Genomic DNA, 16,330 nt, shown 5'->3' with positions numbered 1-16,330 from the left:
TAGTATTGAGAAAGTAAAAAAAGAATCAATTTAATCAACTGTATAGGGTTCAAGTTTCTACCTTGGCTATATTTGTCAATCTGGACCTAAGTTCCACTCAGAAGTTTCTGCAAAAAGTTGGTGCAGGAAGTTGATTAAAAGAATTGCCAAACTGAACTCGATTACTCAACTTTCTGCACCAACTAAAATAAAACTGAAAAGGCTGAAAACACTCAACAGGTTAGGCAGCAACTGTGAAAAGAATCATGGAGTCACAGTCATACAGCATGGAAACAGGCCATTTGGCCCACCATGTCCATGCCAGCGAGTGTGGACCCATTCATATTAATCCCACCTTTTAGCACCTGGCCTGTAGCCTTCAATGCTGAGGTGATCTAAGGGCTCTTTTAGACACTTCTTAAATGTTGTCAGCGACTCTGCCTGACAGAGTGGTGGAAGCAGTGTATTCCAGGTAGTCACCACTCTCTGAGTGAAAAAGGTCCCCTTCAGATCCCTGGTAAATCTCTTACCCCTTACCCTAAATCTATGTCCTCTGATTTTGTCTACCTCTAATATGGAGAAAATTTGGCTGCAGTCTACTCTAACTGTCATAATTTTATATACCTCACTCACGTCTCCTCTTAATCTCCTCTGCTCCAGGGTAAACAGACCTGGCTCTCCAGTCTCTCCTCATAACTAAAACACTCCATCTCAGGCAACATCGTGGTTAATCTCCTCTGTATCCTGTCCAGTACTATCCAGCACGATCATGTTCTTAGAGTGAGTTAACAGAATTAACATTTTAGGTCAGAGACCCTTCAATGGAACTGGGAAAGCAAGATAAAAAAGGTAACTAAGCCACAGAGAGGCTGTAAGGAGGGATGGAAAGGACAAAGTGAATATCTGAGCGAGGTCGAAACCAGATCTAATAGATTAATGGAGTATCTAGAGGGTGATCGTACTTCTTTTTCTGAGTCATGTGTTGGTAATAGCAGGGCTGGGGTACATGCCTGGCAGGTAGGCTTATACTAATGGAAAGAGAAAAACTGAGCCAAAAATCACAGGTGGCTGATTTACAGCAGAAATGGCCATTTCTGATACACTCAGAAAAAATGAGTTACCTAAACTTGGAGAATTACCTCTTTGTATCTCAGATTGCCAGCAACTGCAGTTCTTTTGAATTTTATTTTCTGCACCAACTTATTTGCATATCATTGAGCACATAATTTTCATTAAATTAGTGCAATTGAGCATTTGGTGTGTAAGTACTTTTAGATTAAAATATTATTTGTTATATTTATAACTGGCTTTATTAACACTACTAAAAAGTTAATTTTTTTATCACCAAGATGATCACTTTAATAAGACTTTACTCCACCATTCGATTTTTAAATGATTAAAAATGACTTTAGAAATAGATACAAAAACATATATTGATTTTTTTGGTGTACAGAGTCTCCATCTTTGTAAATTAAATATGTTCACAATATTTACAAATTTCTAATAAATGCCTATTAACGTCCTGGCATCTGGAAAGAAAGATTAATTTAAAAAGCCTCCTTAATGGGTTACAAATGGTATAATTAGCAGAAGTTCATTCACCAAGGTACTTAATTCAGTCAGGGAGTGTGGTCAGTTTCCAGGCAGGACTTGCTTCTAAACTGGTCACAAGAACATGGTCTGTGCAAGCCTTAGTTTTAACTGGAAATTCCTTGATCTTTTGTGCTGATTTGGCCAATTTATGGTGAAAAGTGTGCTGGAAATACCAACAGAGCATACCAGAAAATCTAGGCTGTAATTTCAAAACCAATCCCTGTTTCTCTCCTCAACTTATTTCTGTAACACTATAATACCATAGGTCTGAAATGAAGTCCAGCTTCGAGTCTTCATCATTGAAAGAATAATTTTCAAGATTTTAATGTCACTATCATTTATTGTCCTAGTTGTCCTGAGACAATGTATTGGAATTTCTTTGTGATGTATTCAATTAATGGATCTGGTGGTACAGTGGTTAAATTACTGGACTGGCTGCTGGAGTTCCAGACCATTGATCCAGAAATTGAGTTCTAATATCAGCATGACAGCTGGAGAATTTAAGGTCGATGAGTGAAATAAATCTGGAATTTAAAACAAAAGGCTGGTCACTGTAACGATAACCATGAAACTTCTGGATTGCCGTAAAAACCCATCTGATAAATTAATATTCTTCAGGGAAGGAAATCTGTGGCCCTTACCCATTCGGACCCACCAGTGTCATTAACTGTTTCCTCACCTCAGGGGTACTCAGGGATGGACAGTAAATGCCAGCATTGGCATTCCTGTTCATATACCATGAACAGACAAAAGAAATAGCCTGCTACCCCACTTCAGAAGATTTGGAGGTGTGTAATTGGTTAGAGTCAGTGTGTGGTTCTACTCTGAAGAACATCAGAAAACCACTTAGAGAAGGAAATGTGCTTTCCTTACCTAGCTGGATGTGAATCCCACAAACTCTCGGATGCATTGCAATGCGATTGACCCTCTGAAATGGTCAAGTATTCCATTCAGTCATGTCAAACTTCAGCAGCTCAAGAAGGTGTCACCATCGTCTCAAGGATAGTTACAAAGCAGCAATAAATATTGCCTTGCCCGTGACATCCATATCCTGTAAACTAATTTAAAAAAATGACATGGTTGTGTCCTGGTTTATACTGCTGAACAGCTGACTACATTAAACTTGTTGATATATCACTACACAATATGTCAGTCATGGTATTAGTCTAAAAAAGATAAGACATTTTTTAATTCACGAAAATGTATCCACAAAACATGTTGCCTTTACTTTAAAAACTGATGCATCTTTCTGCCTTAATATGGCATGAGTCATCTGAAAATACAACCCATACACTTCCCATGTAACAAGGCTGCAGCTACTTTCACTCTTGAATTCTATTAAACTTCCAACATTTCTGCAAGAGATCTTTGTTGCTTTGACTCAATAGAAATACAAAACAAAAGAAGCTTTGAAAATAGTAACCTTATGCTGATGTGGAAAGCTCAGTCGCATAAACTGCACAAGTGAACACACCAACTGCTGCCTTGTGTCAAGTGAAGAATATGTTGTAATTACTGCAGTTTCAGAAAGACATCCTGCATATCATTGAACATCACAAACTTCTGCTGCAGCATATGTCGGAGCAATTACCTGAAGAATGATCGATATCCAGCAATAATTTCATTGAGGAGTTTCATAAAATGTCATCGTTGACATCTTAACCCTGAAATTACAGTGTTAGAAATGCTGTTGTACACTCACTGTTTAAAAAACCTCTCCCTTTTTCTCTGATTTAGAGGATTTTTGAATGCATCATTCAAAGTAAATCAAATGCTACTTCTGTTTTATAAATGACAGAAGAATTACACCTTACAATGTGGCGTGCATTATTGTGCTACTCAGGTGAAACTGTGTTTAATCTAGTCTGGCCTTTAAAGGCACAAAGTCTAACTGCTACAAATGAACACAGCCCAAGGACATTCAGAATTTAATTATCTGGTCAGGGAACATTGCTGATTGAAATGAGCTTTTCAGGTCTGGACCGTAGCTCAAAGGCACCAATATGTTAAGATGGTTTTGCATCTGTAAGATATATTAAGAGCACGCAATAGGCTGTTAATATTTTATTGCTTGAACTCCTGTGGTAGTCAAAATCAAATGTAGTCTTCAGGTGTGCCAAAATTATGGAATACTATTAGTGTTTCTGAATGTGTTCAAACATACTGGCACTTATGAGAAGAAGTGCTGGCAGTTCTGCGTGGAACTGGTGCCATTTATCTGCAAAATCTAGGCCAATCTGTTTTAAGGATGTTAATCAAAGAAAAATATTGGCCAGACCACTGAACAGAAGGACATAAGAAGATAAGAGGAGTCCAAATGGCTCCTCGAGCTTGTGCCACCATGCAATAAGATTGTGGCTAGGTATGATCATGCCTTCCCATTCTCCATTTCCCTGACTCCCCTATAGATCAAAAATCTACCATGGTCTTGATTAATTCCAGATCTGGCCTCCACAGTTTTCTGGGAAGAGAATTTCAAAGATTCACAACTCTTTGAAGGAAGAAATTCCTCTGCATCTCCATGTTAAATGAGCATCTCTACTCAGGGAAACTCATCTGTTCCACTTCATGTTGGTACTTTGTGATCTTTTACAGGCACCTGAGAGAGCAGGCAAAGGTTTGGTTTAGCACCTTATCCTAAAGACAGCAGCTGTGACAGTGCACCACCTAGTACTAAATTGGCATATCAGCCTAGATCTCTGTCTCAGATCTCTGGAGTACGATTTGAACCCCTAGCCCTCTTGAAGCAGAAGATGCCACCAACCAAGCCATGGCTGACACTAATTCTATCCAATGCTCTTGAATTTCTTCTGCCAAAAAGCAAGATTATGATTTTGATATCCAGTGTAAATATTGGTATCTGCTAAACAAAAGTGCTGGTATATTTATATATTTGGTGTAAATTCTTTTGACCCTAATCTTTTAATCTGCAATATAAATTCATTACCCTTTCAATTGACATTTTATTAATTATGCATGGTCATATTTATTTCATGCATCTTACTTCCCTCAGAAAACGTGAGGCACAATTCAATTAAGTATTTCCCTTCTACATTGTGCTGTTGTCCCGTATTGTACTGGGTTCCATATTTAATAATTTCCATCCTTTCTGTTCCCCTCAATGCTACAGCCTTCGGTTGATATCTTCTCTTCATATTCTATACTTAACAGAGAATTGTGGACTACAATCTGTTCTCCAAGCTCTTGAATGGAAGCCCAGGGCTGCCATTCTTTTCACTCTTTCTGCAGCGCTCGAACATTTTAGCAGTAGATTCAGGTTGCACAGATTTGATTTACATTTTTTAATTGCATGTTCATCTTCTAATTGCCCATTAAATAGCAGAGGGCCTCAAATACGGAAATCTCAAATACAGGTGCTCTCCAGGTTACTAGAGGATTCCTTTCCTGAGTAAGCCGAACGATTTGCAAGTCAGAAATGTGGCCATGAACTGAGTTCCCACCCAGCAGAAGAAACTTGCAGCACCGGAGCAGCTGGTCAGTCCATCCCGCCGGTTTCCCAAACGGTCGCTCGTATGCACAGGCTGTATATAAGTTGGCCATTTGTCAGCTGGGGAGGACCTCTGTGTTGATCTAAATACCACATTCACCTCAAGTTTACTACTTTTTGGAAATTTTCCATTTATGATTTGCACAGACAACTAGATTAGATATGCATAAAAGAAGCAGGAAATACAAAATAAACTGCAGAATGATTTTATATGTTAAAATACATGAGTATTCTGCAATATTCATGCCTTATCATTTCATTTGCAGATAACTATCTTTAAACTTAGGCTATCCAAACATTCAGACTTTCTAGAGCTAGTGAGCAAATTTGTTTTTCCCTTAAGAAGTTTGAAATTATATAAAATTATGTGCCATGTATTCATCTCCCAACCCTACTCCTTAATCTGAACTATTGAGTTCAGTAATCTGAACTCTAGAACTTTCTGCATATTATCTTCTGGATTTTTAATTTTCCAGAACTCAACAAGCACATGATTTTGTTATAAAGTTACACTACTTGTAAAAATATACATATACATTTGTAGAAGTGGTGTAATTTTCACACGGTGGTCCCTTAATTACAAACATAAAATGTGGATCTGGGTCCTCAACTCTAAACCACTTGTGGGATAAGGCTGCAGTCCCTCATTTTATAGCTTGGGGAAGCTTACCTCCTTATCTCTTCTCTTGATTCTTAAACAGACATCCCAATGTAAAAAAAAAGGTGCTAAAATGGGAACTAATCAAAATTGAAGAAGTAACAGGAAAAATATATACATAACTTTGAGAAATAATTGAAATTACTTTTCTGAGGACATGAAGATGTAAGAATGATGTAAATTCATGTTTAGCACTTGACGTTACATTCAAGTTTACTTTCAATAAGTCTTTGTGTGCATAGTGGAAAAAATTTGACAATGTGCACTGAACAATTTTTACAGAGTAATTAATTCTTCAAATCACTCCTTGCCCTCCTTAAGTAAGGTAGGATGAGTTTGATTATGAATAATATAGGCATTTTATACATTCATCATTACTGAATAGAAATAAGGAAGTTCATGAAGAGCATTGTGTGTGGTATTACTTGTGTAAGGAGTTCAACATACTTGAATACAGATATTCCATTTATGACAGCAGAACAAAAATCTGCATGAAGACATAACTGAATAGAATACTTTTTATTATGATTTAATTCCCAGTCTAACATCTTTAATTATTTTTCCTGATGGAATATTACCCTGAGCATCTTAGAGTGGAAAATAAAATAACTTTGCATTGTTTTTCTGTTCAGGCAGACTTGAAGCCATCCTGTGAATGTAATCAGTGACAAACAAGAGGGAGCTTTGTTCTCTTTAACAGAGAGATGATTGACAACAGAAGTAATGTGTGAGGAATAATAACATAATAGTACAATTTCACTGGCAGTACCTGCCATAGCCTCACTGTCCCGCTCACTTAAAAGAGTTGCCTAACTCTTAATTCATGATGGCTGACAATGAGAAAAGTTAGCCTTCTCAGTTGCTAAAAGCTCAGCACGTAGTCCTGGCATGAAAAGAACTCAAAATATTTTTTTTATTTGCAAAATAATTCTATTACTTGAGAAAACCACTAGAAATATGATCAAATCTTTCTAAAATTTTACCCTTTCCCTTTATCCATGTGTTCTTGGAAATTCCATTAAAAATTTGTAGTTCAGAAAATCAACTTGAAATGTTTAACCAGACAATGAAGAAAGGACCTGAAATCTTTCTGATGCCTTTCAAGGAGTTAAAATATCCAAAAGATCTTCAGAACCAATTAAGTATCTTGAAGTGAAATCATTGTCGTGGGCACTGATTTGCATAGAACAAGCAGCAGTGGCAAAAGTGATCAGACCAATAGCTCTTAGAGGTTGGTTGAGAAGTCAATATTAGCTAAGACCTTGGGAGAAATCTCCTACTTTCTTTTGGCTAGTGCTACAAAATGCTTCTCACAAGTCTGAGAGGGTGCCTGGTTCTTGATTTAGCATTTATTTTCAGACACACGGCACATCTGACAGTGCAGCACTCCCTCAGCATTGCACTGGGAGCATCAATCTAGACTTTATGCTTGACTGTCCAGAATGATCCTGCATTTCTGTGAACCTTTGGGCTCAGAATGGAGATATACCACTGAACTTAAGTCAACGTTATTAAAATAAAAAGGCAGTGTATATTGAGCATATAGCAGCAGTGGGAAGAAAAAAAATGTTTTGAATGATAAGGTATTAGGAATGAATATAATATGTATATATATGAGGTATGAGGTGACCAGCAGTTTCCTCAGAGTGTTAGCTGCTCAGTTAAATGTAATCAATTTTGCATAAAATTCTTCATTGAAGGGGATAAGTCTACAAGTTCTAGTGGACCCTAATAGGTGTGCTAAAAGGGCACAGCAGTTGGATGTCAAAGTGAAAGTCGAGTTTATTGTCATATACACAATACATGTATGCACAAAACTTACAGCATTTGAGACACAACGTTCACGAGAAAAACATAAATTAAACATAAATTATACAAGAATAACACAACCAGAACAATGGCCATTTTGGACTGGGTTTAGGATTGGGACCAGCTGTGGTGGATCAGGATGGGGACAAAATAGCACATCAGTGGCATGAGGAATCAGGGATGGATCAGTAAGGGGGATCATGGCATGAAGGGAGCAAAGGATCAATGGGTGAGGCAGAGTTGTTGCAGTACACAGGAGGCCAAGAAGATGAAAATAAGTTATGGATTTACTTGGCAAGCATCTTAGTGATGTGTTTTGGCAATAAGTCCATGTTGTCTCAAGGATGCCCAACAGCGTAAATTACATCAGGGACACCAAGATGACTGAATGCTATCAAATGTCGTGTGATACAAAACAACCCAGAAATAGCCGTTATCATCTTCAATGTGTGTGTGTGGGGGGGTGGGGGGGGGAGGAAATCAATATTCTGTTGCATCATGCTGAAAAAAGTTACCAATGTGTAATTCAATTCCTAGGCTTCTGTGAGGTAGGCAGACCATTATAAGGTATAAAAATTATGACTTTGCACCTTGGACTGTGGGAATCCTTTTGGGAAGAGTCTCAGATGCTACAGTTCCCCAGGCAGACAATGTCATTATAATTTCAGGTTTCTTAGGTAAGGTTACCGCATGGTGGGACACAGTGAAAATTTTTGTGACAGCCATGAAATGCAGCTGCTTTGAAGTCTGCAATAAATGAAACTGAACCTGAATTTAAGAGATCTTCATTGCTAATTCAACGGGGTTGAATCCAAATCATAAACATTGATGGTACATATCATTTGACAGCAGTGCTTTGAACTGTTCTGGAGCTTTTCCTTTCACAAACTTAGTTAGGACTGAGGTAGGTCCCAGCTTTTGATGATGGGTGAATGTTACCATGGAGAAGTCCCAATTGCATGACTTTGGAATGGAATTGCAAGAGCTATTTTAGTTTTCTGCAGATTGTCAATAGAACATAAAAAAAAGGGCATCAGAAGGCCATACAGCCCTTCAATTTTGGTCTGCTATTAAACAAGAACACGTCAGAAGTTCTGCACTTTCCTGCAGTACCCGCATACCCTCTGACTGCCTTAATGACCAAACACCTATCACTTCCCGCCTTGTGAACTGTCTTCGAATGAACATCCACATTCTTTTGGATTGGAGAATTCCAAAGTTTCACAACTCAAAAAATGAACCAAATTTTCCTCATCTCAGCCCTAGGCAGTTGATCCCTTATCCTGAGTGTATCACCTACTAGTTATACACTTTGCATCAAGGGAAAGAGATTCTCAACATCTATCAGAGCAGTTCTTCTAAGAATTTTTTACATTTCAATGAGTGTAATTTGATTCTACCTAATCTCTCAAGAAAGGACAGCCCTGTTATTCCAGAACTGAATCCGTTCCAATAAAGCTGTTCAGGGCTAGTGTTTCCAGATATGATCTCAACAAAACCCTAGATGCTTGTTGCAAGACTGTATTCTTATAGTGAAACTCCTTTATAAAAAGGGCTAAAATACCATCGCTTAGCAAATCAATCCTCTAATGTCAAACATTTCCTGTCACTCCAGCAATTCAGATGAGCACTTCCCAATATGAGTCATGTTTGCACATTTGACGTGGTTTTCATATCAGATGTACTTCAAATTAATTCAATCCCCAGATCATGTTGCCTGGGGAATTAGACCACATTGTTCTGAGAAGCAACTTCTGTGCATTTCTCCTTGTTAAATCATGCTTTCATTAGCTGCACCAGACATCTATTTTAGGCCCCCTTCCTGACCCACTTACTGTTCTAGGACCTTCTCAGCCCAGGCCCCAGCCCTCTCAACTCCCTGACCACCCTCTTCCCCCACTATTCAGCAACTGCCTGAACTACCCAACGGAATCCTTGTCTGCCACTCCAATGCCCAGAAGGTGCCAACCTACTGCCAGGCACCAATCATGTTGGTATTAGCAACACATTTTGCATTGCCCCTTCTGCCCAGGTCTCAATCAGGGCTCTAACCTCTGGTCCTCTCTCTCTCTACCATCCAGACCCCCCCTGACTCCCTGGACCTGGCCTCTGTCCTGGACAAAGCATTTTCTTGTATGTGCTCTGTGACTCGGAAATACTGAGATTTTCTGCAGAACAACCATGTAATGTAACTTTTGCAGAGCATGACTTCTGGTCCTATTAGTCTTGCAGTCTTTCAGTAATTCATGCCTGCTGTAGTTTACCATCCACCACCTGCCCCTTCATTCACCTGCAGCCATTTTCCTTGGTTGCTATGCTTGTGACCATTTGGAGAGAAAATTACTGGATTTTCCATGACTATCTACAAGACCCACTGGAATGGTACTCACAGCCATCATGGTAGTCATCTGAGCTCGTATGACCGCACCCTGAACTTTCATAGCTTGACTCCAGAGCGAGCTTCTATTGCAACACTCACAACTAATGGTGTAAGCTGCTTCTACCTTTAGACTGGAAATGATAGATCAGCTCCGAGCCCTGTACCCAGTTGGTGCTGGACTTTTCCATGTCCCTTGGCACTGAACACAAGCTTCCTGGCTGTCTACCAAATGTACCAGCCATTGTGTTGTATACATCGAACCACTTTCCATACACAGGCTCATCGAAATTCTCAGAACCATTGCAATCTTGCTCCCTCACAAGCTGGTACTTATGCTATCTTCATTCCCTCTGCGGTTACAGTGCATGCAGATCCCAACTCAAGTCTATTCTCCAGGATTCATGTGACATCAATACTGGAAATGGCTATTTTGAACTTGAAATCAAATATGGTCATATCTTCATTATCACTCTGTTTTCGGTCTAACTTTGCTTCCTGTCAGATTGCTCTTGCTGGGTACTTGAATGGACAGGGGCATCAGATTATGATGAAAGGATATAGTGGTAGTTGGCGGGAATGCTGACATCATCTTGAGCTTATAGATCAAAGGAAATTATGGGTGAAAGGGGAAAGATGAATTGAAAGTGAGTTTGAAACATTTTTTAAAATATTATCAATACTTAAGCTTTATGAGAAATAATGTTTTAGAAATTGTTAGATATGAGATTAGTTTCATTGTCTCCAACCTGAAAAGCAGATTGCAAAATGTTGCCAGTAGAAATGTGCAGATGTTGCTTTATTTTGTCACCATTGTTTTATGAACCATTTCTTCTCTGAAAGCATTTGAATTATTACAAAAATAATTCAGTGTGTGAAATGGATAAATGCAATGAGTAATGTTGGACCCAGCAGTCAATGTAGTCTTCTGATAAATCAACATATTTGCCTTTGTCATACTACTGCTGTATTTCAGTTCAATTTTTCTCAACTTCATTACCTGATGACTGCTTTATATTTTCAGAAGCTTTTCACGTCAATGAGAAATACAATAGCAGTACTCCTAACACACTGAGAATACTAATCATTATGGACTTCACTAAAACTGAGGAGCAAAAATGCTGTGAAATAATGTTCCAAAGCAGTGTCCTAATGTATTTTAATCAGTCCAGCATGGCAAATGCCATTTGCTGCTCAGGCATTCATTTGCCTACTTAACTAAGTAGACAGCATGCATAATTAACGCAACAAGCTAACATGCTGTGTGCTGAAGGGCCACATTTGTATCTGGCTTATCAGTGTGACAATTACAGATTTTTATACATGGTTGAAACACTCATGTGTTTTCACATCAGCATAGTGAATACACAGACCTAGCCGACAGGGATAAGAATTTTACAAGGTGTCTGCATGTAGGCATTTATGTGCTTTGTAAATGTACTTTCTTATTGCCCTTGCCTGGTTTTGAAGGTCAGAATGCTTTCTGTCAAGCAGCAAAATCATTTCCAGTATGTATTCTTCGAGTTAGTTTTGAGTGGTTAACATTCAAATTTGTGTTCTTGTGTGATGTGAAACCCAATGAAGTGTCAATGGAAAATGGATTTCCAAACTTTATTATTTATATTAATGCAGTTCTGCACCAACAAAGGGTTATCGTGACAATGCACAGACCCCTATATTGGCTGTCTTAATGTATCTTTGGGCCTATTACTGCCCAGAGTAAATTTCACCTTTCTGTTGATCACAATGCTAGGTAGTGCATGTTTGTAATGTAGAATATGTAGAGGTGTTCATCTTTGTGTTCTGGACTTTCTGATTCTCTCTACTATATTTTGGACGAGACATTAAAATGAGAATCTATCTACCCACGTGGATACCATGATACTATTTGAGAAATGAGAAAAGAGCTTTCTCTTGTGTCATGGCAAATAATTATTTCTCAATGAGCACCTAAAACCAGACACTAGATTATCTGATCTTTGTCACATGCTTGCATGTGGGATTTTGCCCTGCAAAAATTGTCTACTGCGTTTTCTGGAATACAGCATTCATAAACACATACCAGATTGGCTGTAAAGCATGTTGGGCTCTCCAGAGGCTCTGAAAGACATAATATGAAACCAAGCTCTTCTATTTTTGCTGAATTTAAACTTTCTTAATGAAAACATAGATGTTTTATTTATCACTATTCTCTTAACAATTTCCAATTATTCATCAGAGCTGCCTCCAACATACCCTGTAGGGTGGAGTGCAGTCTACAGAGCTGTTGTATCAGAATATATTACAATTTCTGGTTAAGATGAGAATATTTATTTTCTTAATGCAGTTTATCTTATATCTACCTCAAGTTGAGCAATAATGGCACACGGTACAAAATATGTTTGTATGTTTCTGAATTGCCAACAGAAAATTGCCCTGATGAATCCTAAGGAAACCTAGAAATTAAAGACTAATAGAAGAAATAGAGAACCTCCGTGCTGAATGGAAGCATGTACGAGTGAACAAATAGGTTTCTGTCTTTTTCCCTATGAACAAGAATCAATATTAAAAAATAAGGATTAAAGAAATGCTCACAGCATTAATAACACATCTTGATTCCTACTCAGAAAAAAAAAATCAGATCCTTATTTTGTTCTTTTTCACAATCTTCTCAATGAACTGAACTCCTACAAAATTGTTTTTAAGTGCCTGACATTTGGTTGCTTTGGGAAAGAATGTCACTGAAAATGGTTTTATTTAATTATCCATTTTATTACCAGGTCATCTTGTTTATGGTGACTAAATTCAGTTCCATCTTATCCATCTATTTCTTTCTCTCTGAAAACCCTAAATGTGTGGTTTTACTCATTATGTACCATGTCAGAGCTTCAGCTTGAATGAAGCAAGATGTGTCTGTGTCATTTACAGTTTTTAACTGGTAAAAAGATCAGCGGGCAGTTTTTTAAATTCTGTAATCAAATATGGATGACCCATCGCATGTCTGTGAAATAAATAAGTCTTTCTCATCTTAGATAATTGATTCATTGCCTCTTTTTAAGATGTATCTTCCATAGCTGTGGCTGGAGAGGAAAGGCAAATATGTTTGTTTGATTGAGTTGTGCTATTTGGATCATGTTCAGGAGGCATTATCATGACTGTATGACTTAATGTGGTTGCTGTGAATGGAACAATAAATAGAATAGAGATAGAAAAGAAAATTGTTGTATGCTGAATGTTAAAATGATAAGACACTGAAAACATACAGCTTGTCTCGAGAGGAAAGTCAAAGTGATGTCTGGTTGCTTTTCCAATGGAACATTAATTCATCTTTTATCTCTACAGCTGCTGATGGGCTTGTTGCAAATTCTAACAATTTCCAATTTGGATAAATATTTACTTCTATTACAGGTCCCCTATGATGATTTACGCTATCTGTTTGGTGAAATTATGTACGGAGGGCATATCACAGATGATTGGGATAGGAGGCTATGTAGAACATACTTGGAGGAGTTTATTAAGCCGGAGATGATGGAAGGAGAAGTGTTGTTGGCAGCAGGATTCCCTCTCCCTCCAAACTTGGACTACAATGGCTACCATCAGGTACACAGTTATTTCCTGTGCACTATTACATTAATAACTTGACTAATTTCCCTTAAGTTCTTAGTAATGGTGGCATTACTACTGAGTGCAATATCAAAAACTGAAACCTGTTCAACAACACTCAGCTTTGCTCCCTCACTGACCACCGTGGTGATAACTTGGCCATAGCACAAAAATCAAAGACATCACAAAATAAATACAGCAAACTAAAACAGCTCATAAGTTACAAAACTCAAGTAATCACGCAGTTCCATTACTATTGCCTGCCCTAATCCCCCGAGACAGTTCTCCCCCTGTGATTAATGCGAGGCTGCTGATATTCCATGATGGAGACTGCAGATGGTCTTCAAGGATGAACTGCAGCAGCTATAGCCTAACAAAGCATGACTAAAGCCCCGCACCATTTCAACAGGAGTTGAATTGGCCTTGGTGGTCTGGTTGATTGGTAGTGAGAGCATTGGAGATATGGCAGTGTTGGGAGGATGAATGTTGACTTCCTGAAAGAGAACTGAGTTATGTCCATGGAGTTGCTGCCAAAACCCAGGTCAGTGCCTAAGCAGTTCTAATAATCTGTTGCAAGATACTGTGCAAGACTGCTGTGGCATGTTGCAAGTTCCACTCTACATTGTAGTCCATGGCATCGTGGTAGTAGTCTGATTTCACTTGATAGGAGTCTGAGTTTTCACTGCAGCAGACATTATGTGACTATCTCTTGAGGTACATCTGGATCAGGTCCACAGGTGTGTGAGGCAGTTGATCGCACTGTAAAGGATGGTCTCCAACCTCCAGTCACTCCATGCTTCTTAACACTAAGAGCACAGGCATTCTGGTAGATTTTCCAAAGCACCAAGAGCATATGCATACATCAGGCTCCTTCAGTTGGTTGCCTTTATGAGACTTTCACCAAGTCTTGGGCATGTGTGACCTTGTCCTCTGGCAAGGGGGCACCTGTATTCTCCTTACTTCCTACCCTGTCTAGAGGCCAGTAGTGCCCACTGTTTATCACTTGTAGTTCCTGCCTCTGTGCTATCCTTTAAATTCCAAGCAGTTTTAATACTGGAACAGATCACTGTTTATGTGAAGGCAGGTGAAAGCGATACTCCAGCAGTTGGGAAGGTTGCTATTCTACTGCATCTAAAATGAAAAGCATAGAAACGTACAAACAAAAAATAGTAGGAGCCTGCCCCACCATTCAATGTGATCCTAGCTGATCATCCAAATTTAGTACCTTCCTGCCCTCTCCCCATCTCCCTTGCTTTACTTTTGCACACTAATCTTATTACGCGGGACCTTGTCGAAAGTCCAGATGTACCACATTCACTGGTTCTCCCCCATCACTCTTATCAGTTAAATCCCCAAAAATTCCAGTAAATTTGTCAAGCATCATTTCCTTTATGCTGACTTTGAATTTCAGATGTTTTGCTATCATATGTTTAATAATGGAATTTTGTGTTTTCCCCACCCCTGCAGCCAAACATAAAAGTGGAATTAGGGTGTGGTCAAGGCAGAAATGCAAAAAAGTGCACATTTCCATCATCTGTGATTTTAGCTCACTAGAGAGAATGTGTTGAAGCAGAATTAATGGGAACAGCAGAATTAGGTGATGCTAATTAGGTTTAGGTGTTTAGGCGACGGTCCCTTTGTTGGGTTTCAGCTGCTGTGGTCATGACCTCAGCACCAGTATCCTAGTATTGGCCGGCACCACCTTCTCCAGGGGTGTTAGAACACACAGGTGTAACTCCTACTGCTTCTGTTTTGTGCTATCATTTCCTGAAAGAAAAGAATGCTATTTAGGTGTTGTGTCTGCCATAAATATCAGGGAATTTATGCCGGTTTGTGGGATTTAATGTGAAACTTGCAACCGTGCAAAGGTGAAAGGGTGAGGTGAAACAGAATGTGATGTACAGTATGAGTTGATTTATCAAGATTTCCTAGGTAAATAAAATGGATTTAGTTAAATGAGTAGTACCTGAGGCCAATTGTATAATGATAGGATGTAGAATTTGAGGTTTGCATTGTAACCTTGACTACTCCGGTGTGGTCAATGAACTTCTTGGAATGCCACCTCCATGTTCTCAGCTTGACTACAGCATTAACCTTCATAGCCAAGTATTCCAACTGACCTCTGAACACATGTCTCCAGGGCGTCCTGTGGATATGGAGATCTCTCCTAATTTTTGCCTGCTCCACTGAGTCCCACAGTTCAGTGTCCCAACAACGGAGCCTGCTCCCTCTCATGTTATACAATTTCTTAGGTCAGGTTCACGTTTTGAACAGCATTTGCTCCATCTACAATCCAGCTCTTCCTTAAAAGGTTCAGGCTGACTTTAAGCTGTGCAAGTTGACTTTCTGTCAGCCACTCATAAGATTAGCCCTCTGCTGATGTGTCCACCCAAAGGGCAGGGTGATTAGCAGTGGATGGCCACTGAAATCATGTAAATGAGCATGCAGCATGCTGTTAGTGCAGGTTAATTGCACATCACATCGCACCCTCCCACGCCGCCTCCCTTTGGATCTTATCAAACTTAGACCCCCTATGATTCTTGTTATCTAATTTTTTTTTCATGAATTCTGGCTCACAAGGCAAAGTAACAGCAGTACAAAAGGCTGATAATGGGCCAATTAATGGACTATAGCAATAGTGCACATCAGCCTGCATCATTTGCACAGTTGGACATCATTCCAACAGTTTACATCCACATAAATACAACGATACACAGTCCTTTTATCCTTGGCTATGGGTTCAGCTCCAGGACAGGATGATGCTCTCTGATTATATAAGGACTTCTGCAAAGAAGAATTGTATTGCCTCAGCCCAGTTGTTGTT

General features: G+C 39.0%; 1 protein-coding gene across 1 annotated transcript in view; it reads left to right on the top strand.

The window, feature by feature from the left end:
• LOC127580053 (dynein axonemal heavy chain 9-like) overlaps window positions 1-16,330 on the top strand; it is a 377,996-nt gene that overhangs the window by 323,112 nt on the left and 38,554 nt on the right. The window contains exon 65 of the mRNA XM_052033209.1: window positions 13,312-13,503. Coding sequence (XP_051889169.1) covers window positions 13,312-13,503 — 192 coding nt within the window. The remainder of the gene's footprint in view (window positions 1-13,311; window positions 13,504-16,330) is intronic.

This window comes from Pristis pectinata, chromosome 18 (assembly GCF_009764475.1).
Source record: "Pristis pectinata isolate sPriPec2 chromosome 18, sPriPec2.1.pri, whole genome shotgun sequence".
Taxonomy (NCBI): domain Eukaryota; kingdom Metazoa; phylum Chordata; class Chondrichthyes; order Rhinopristiformes; family Pristidae; genus Pristis; species Pristis pectinata.
Note: the sequence above shows the minus strand (reverse complement) of the source record. Positions and strands in the feature narration are given on the sequence as shown.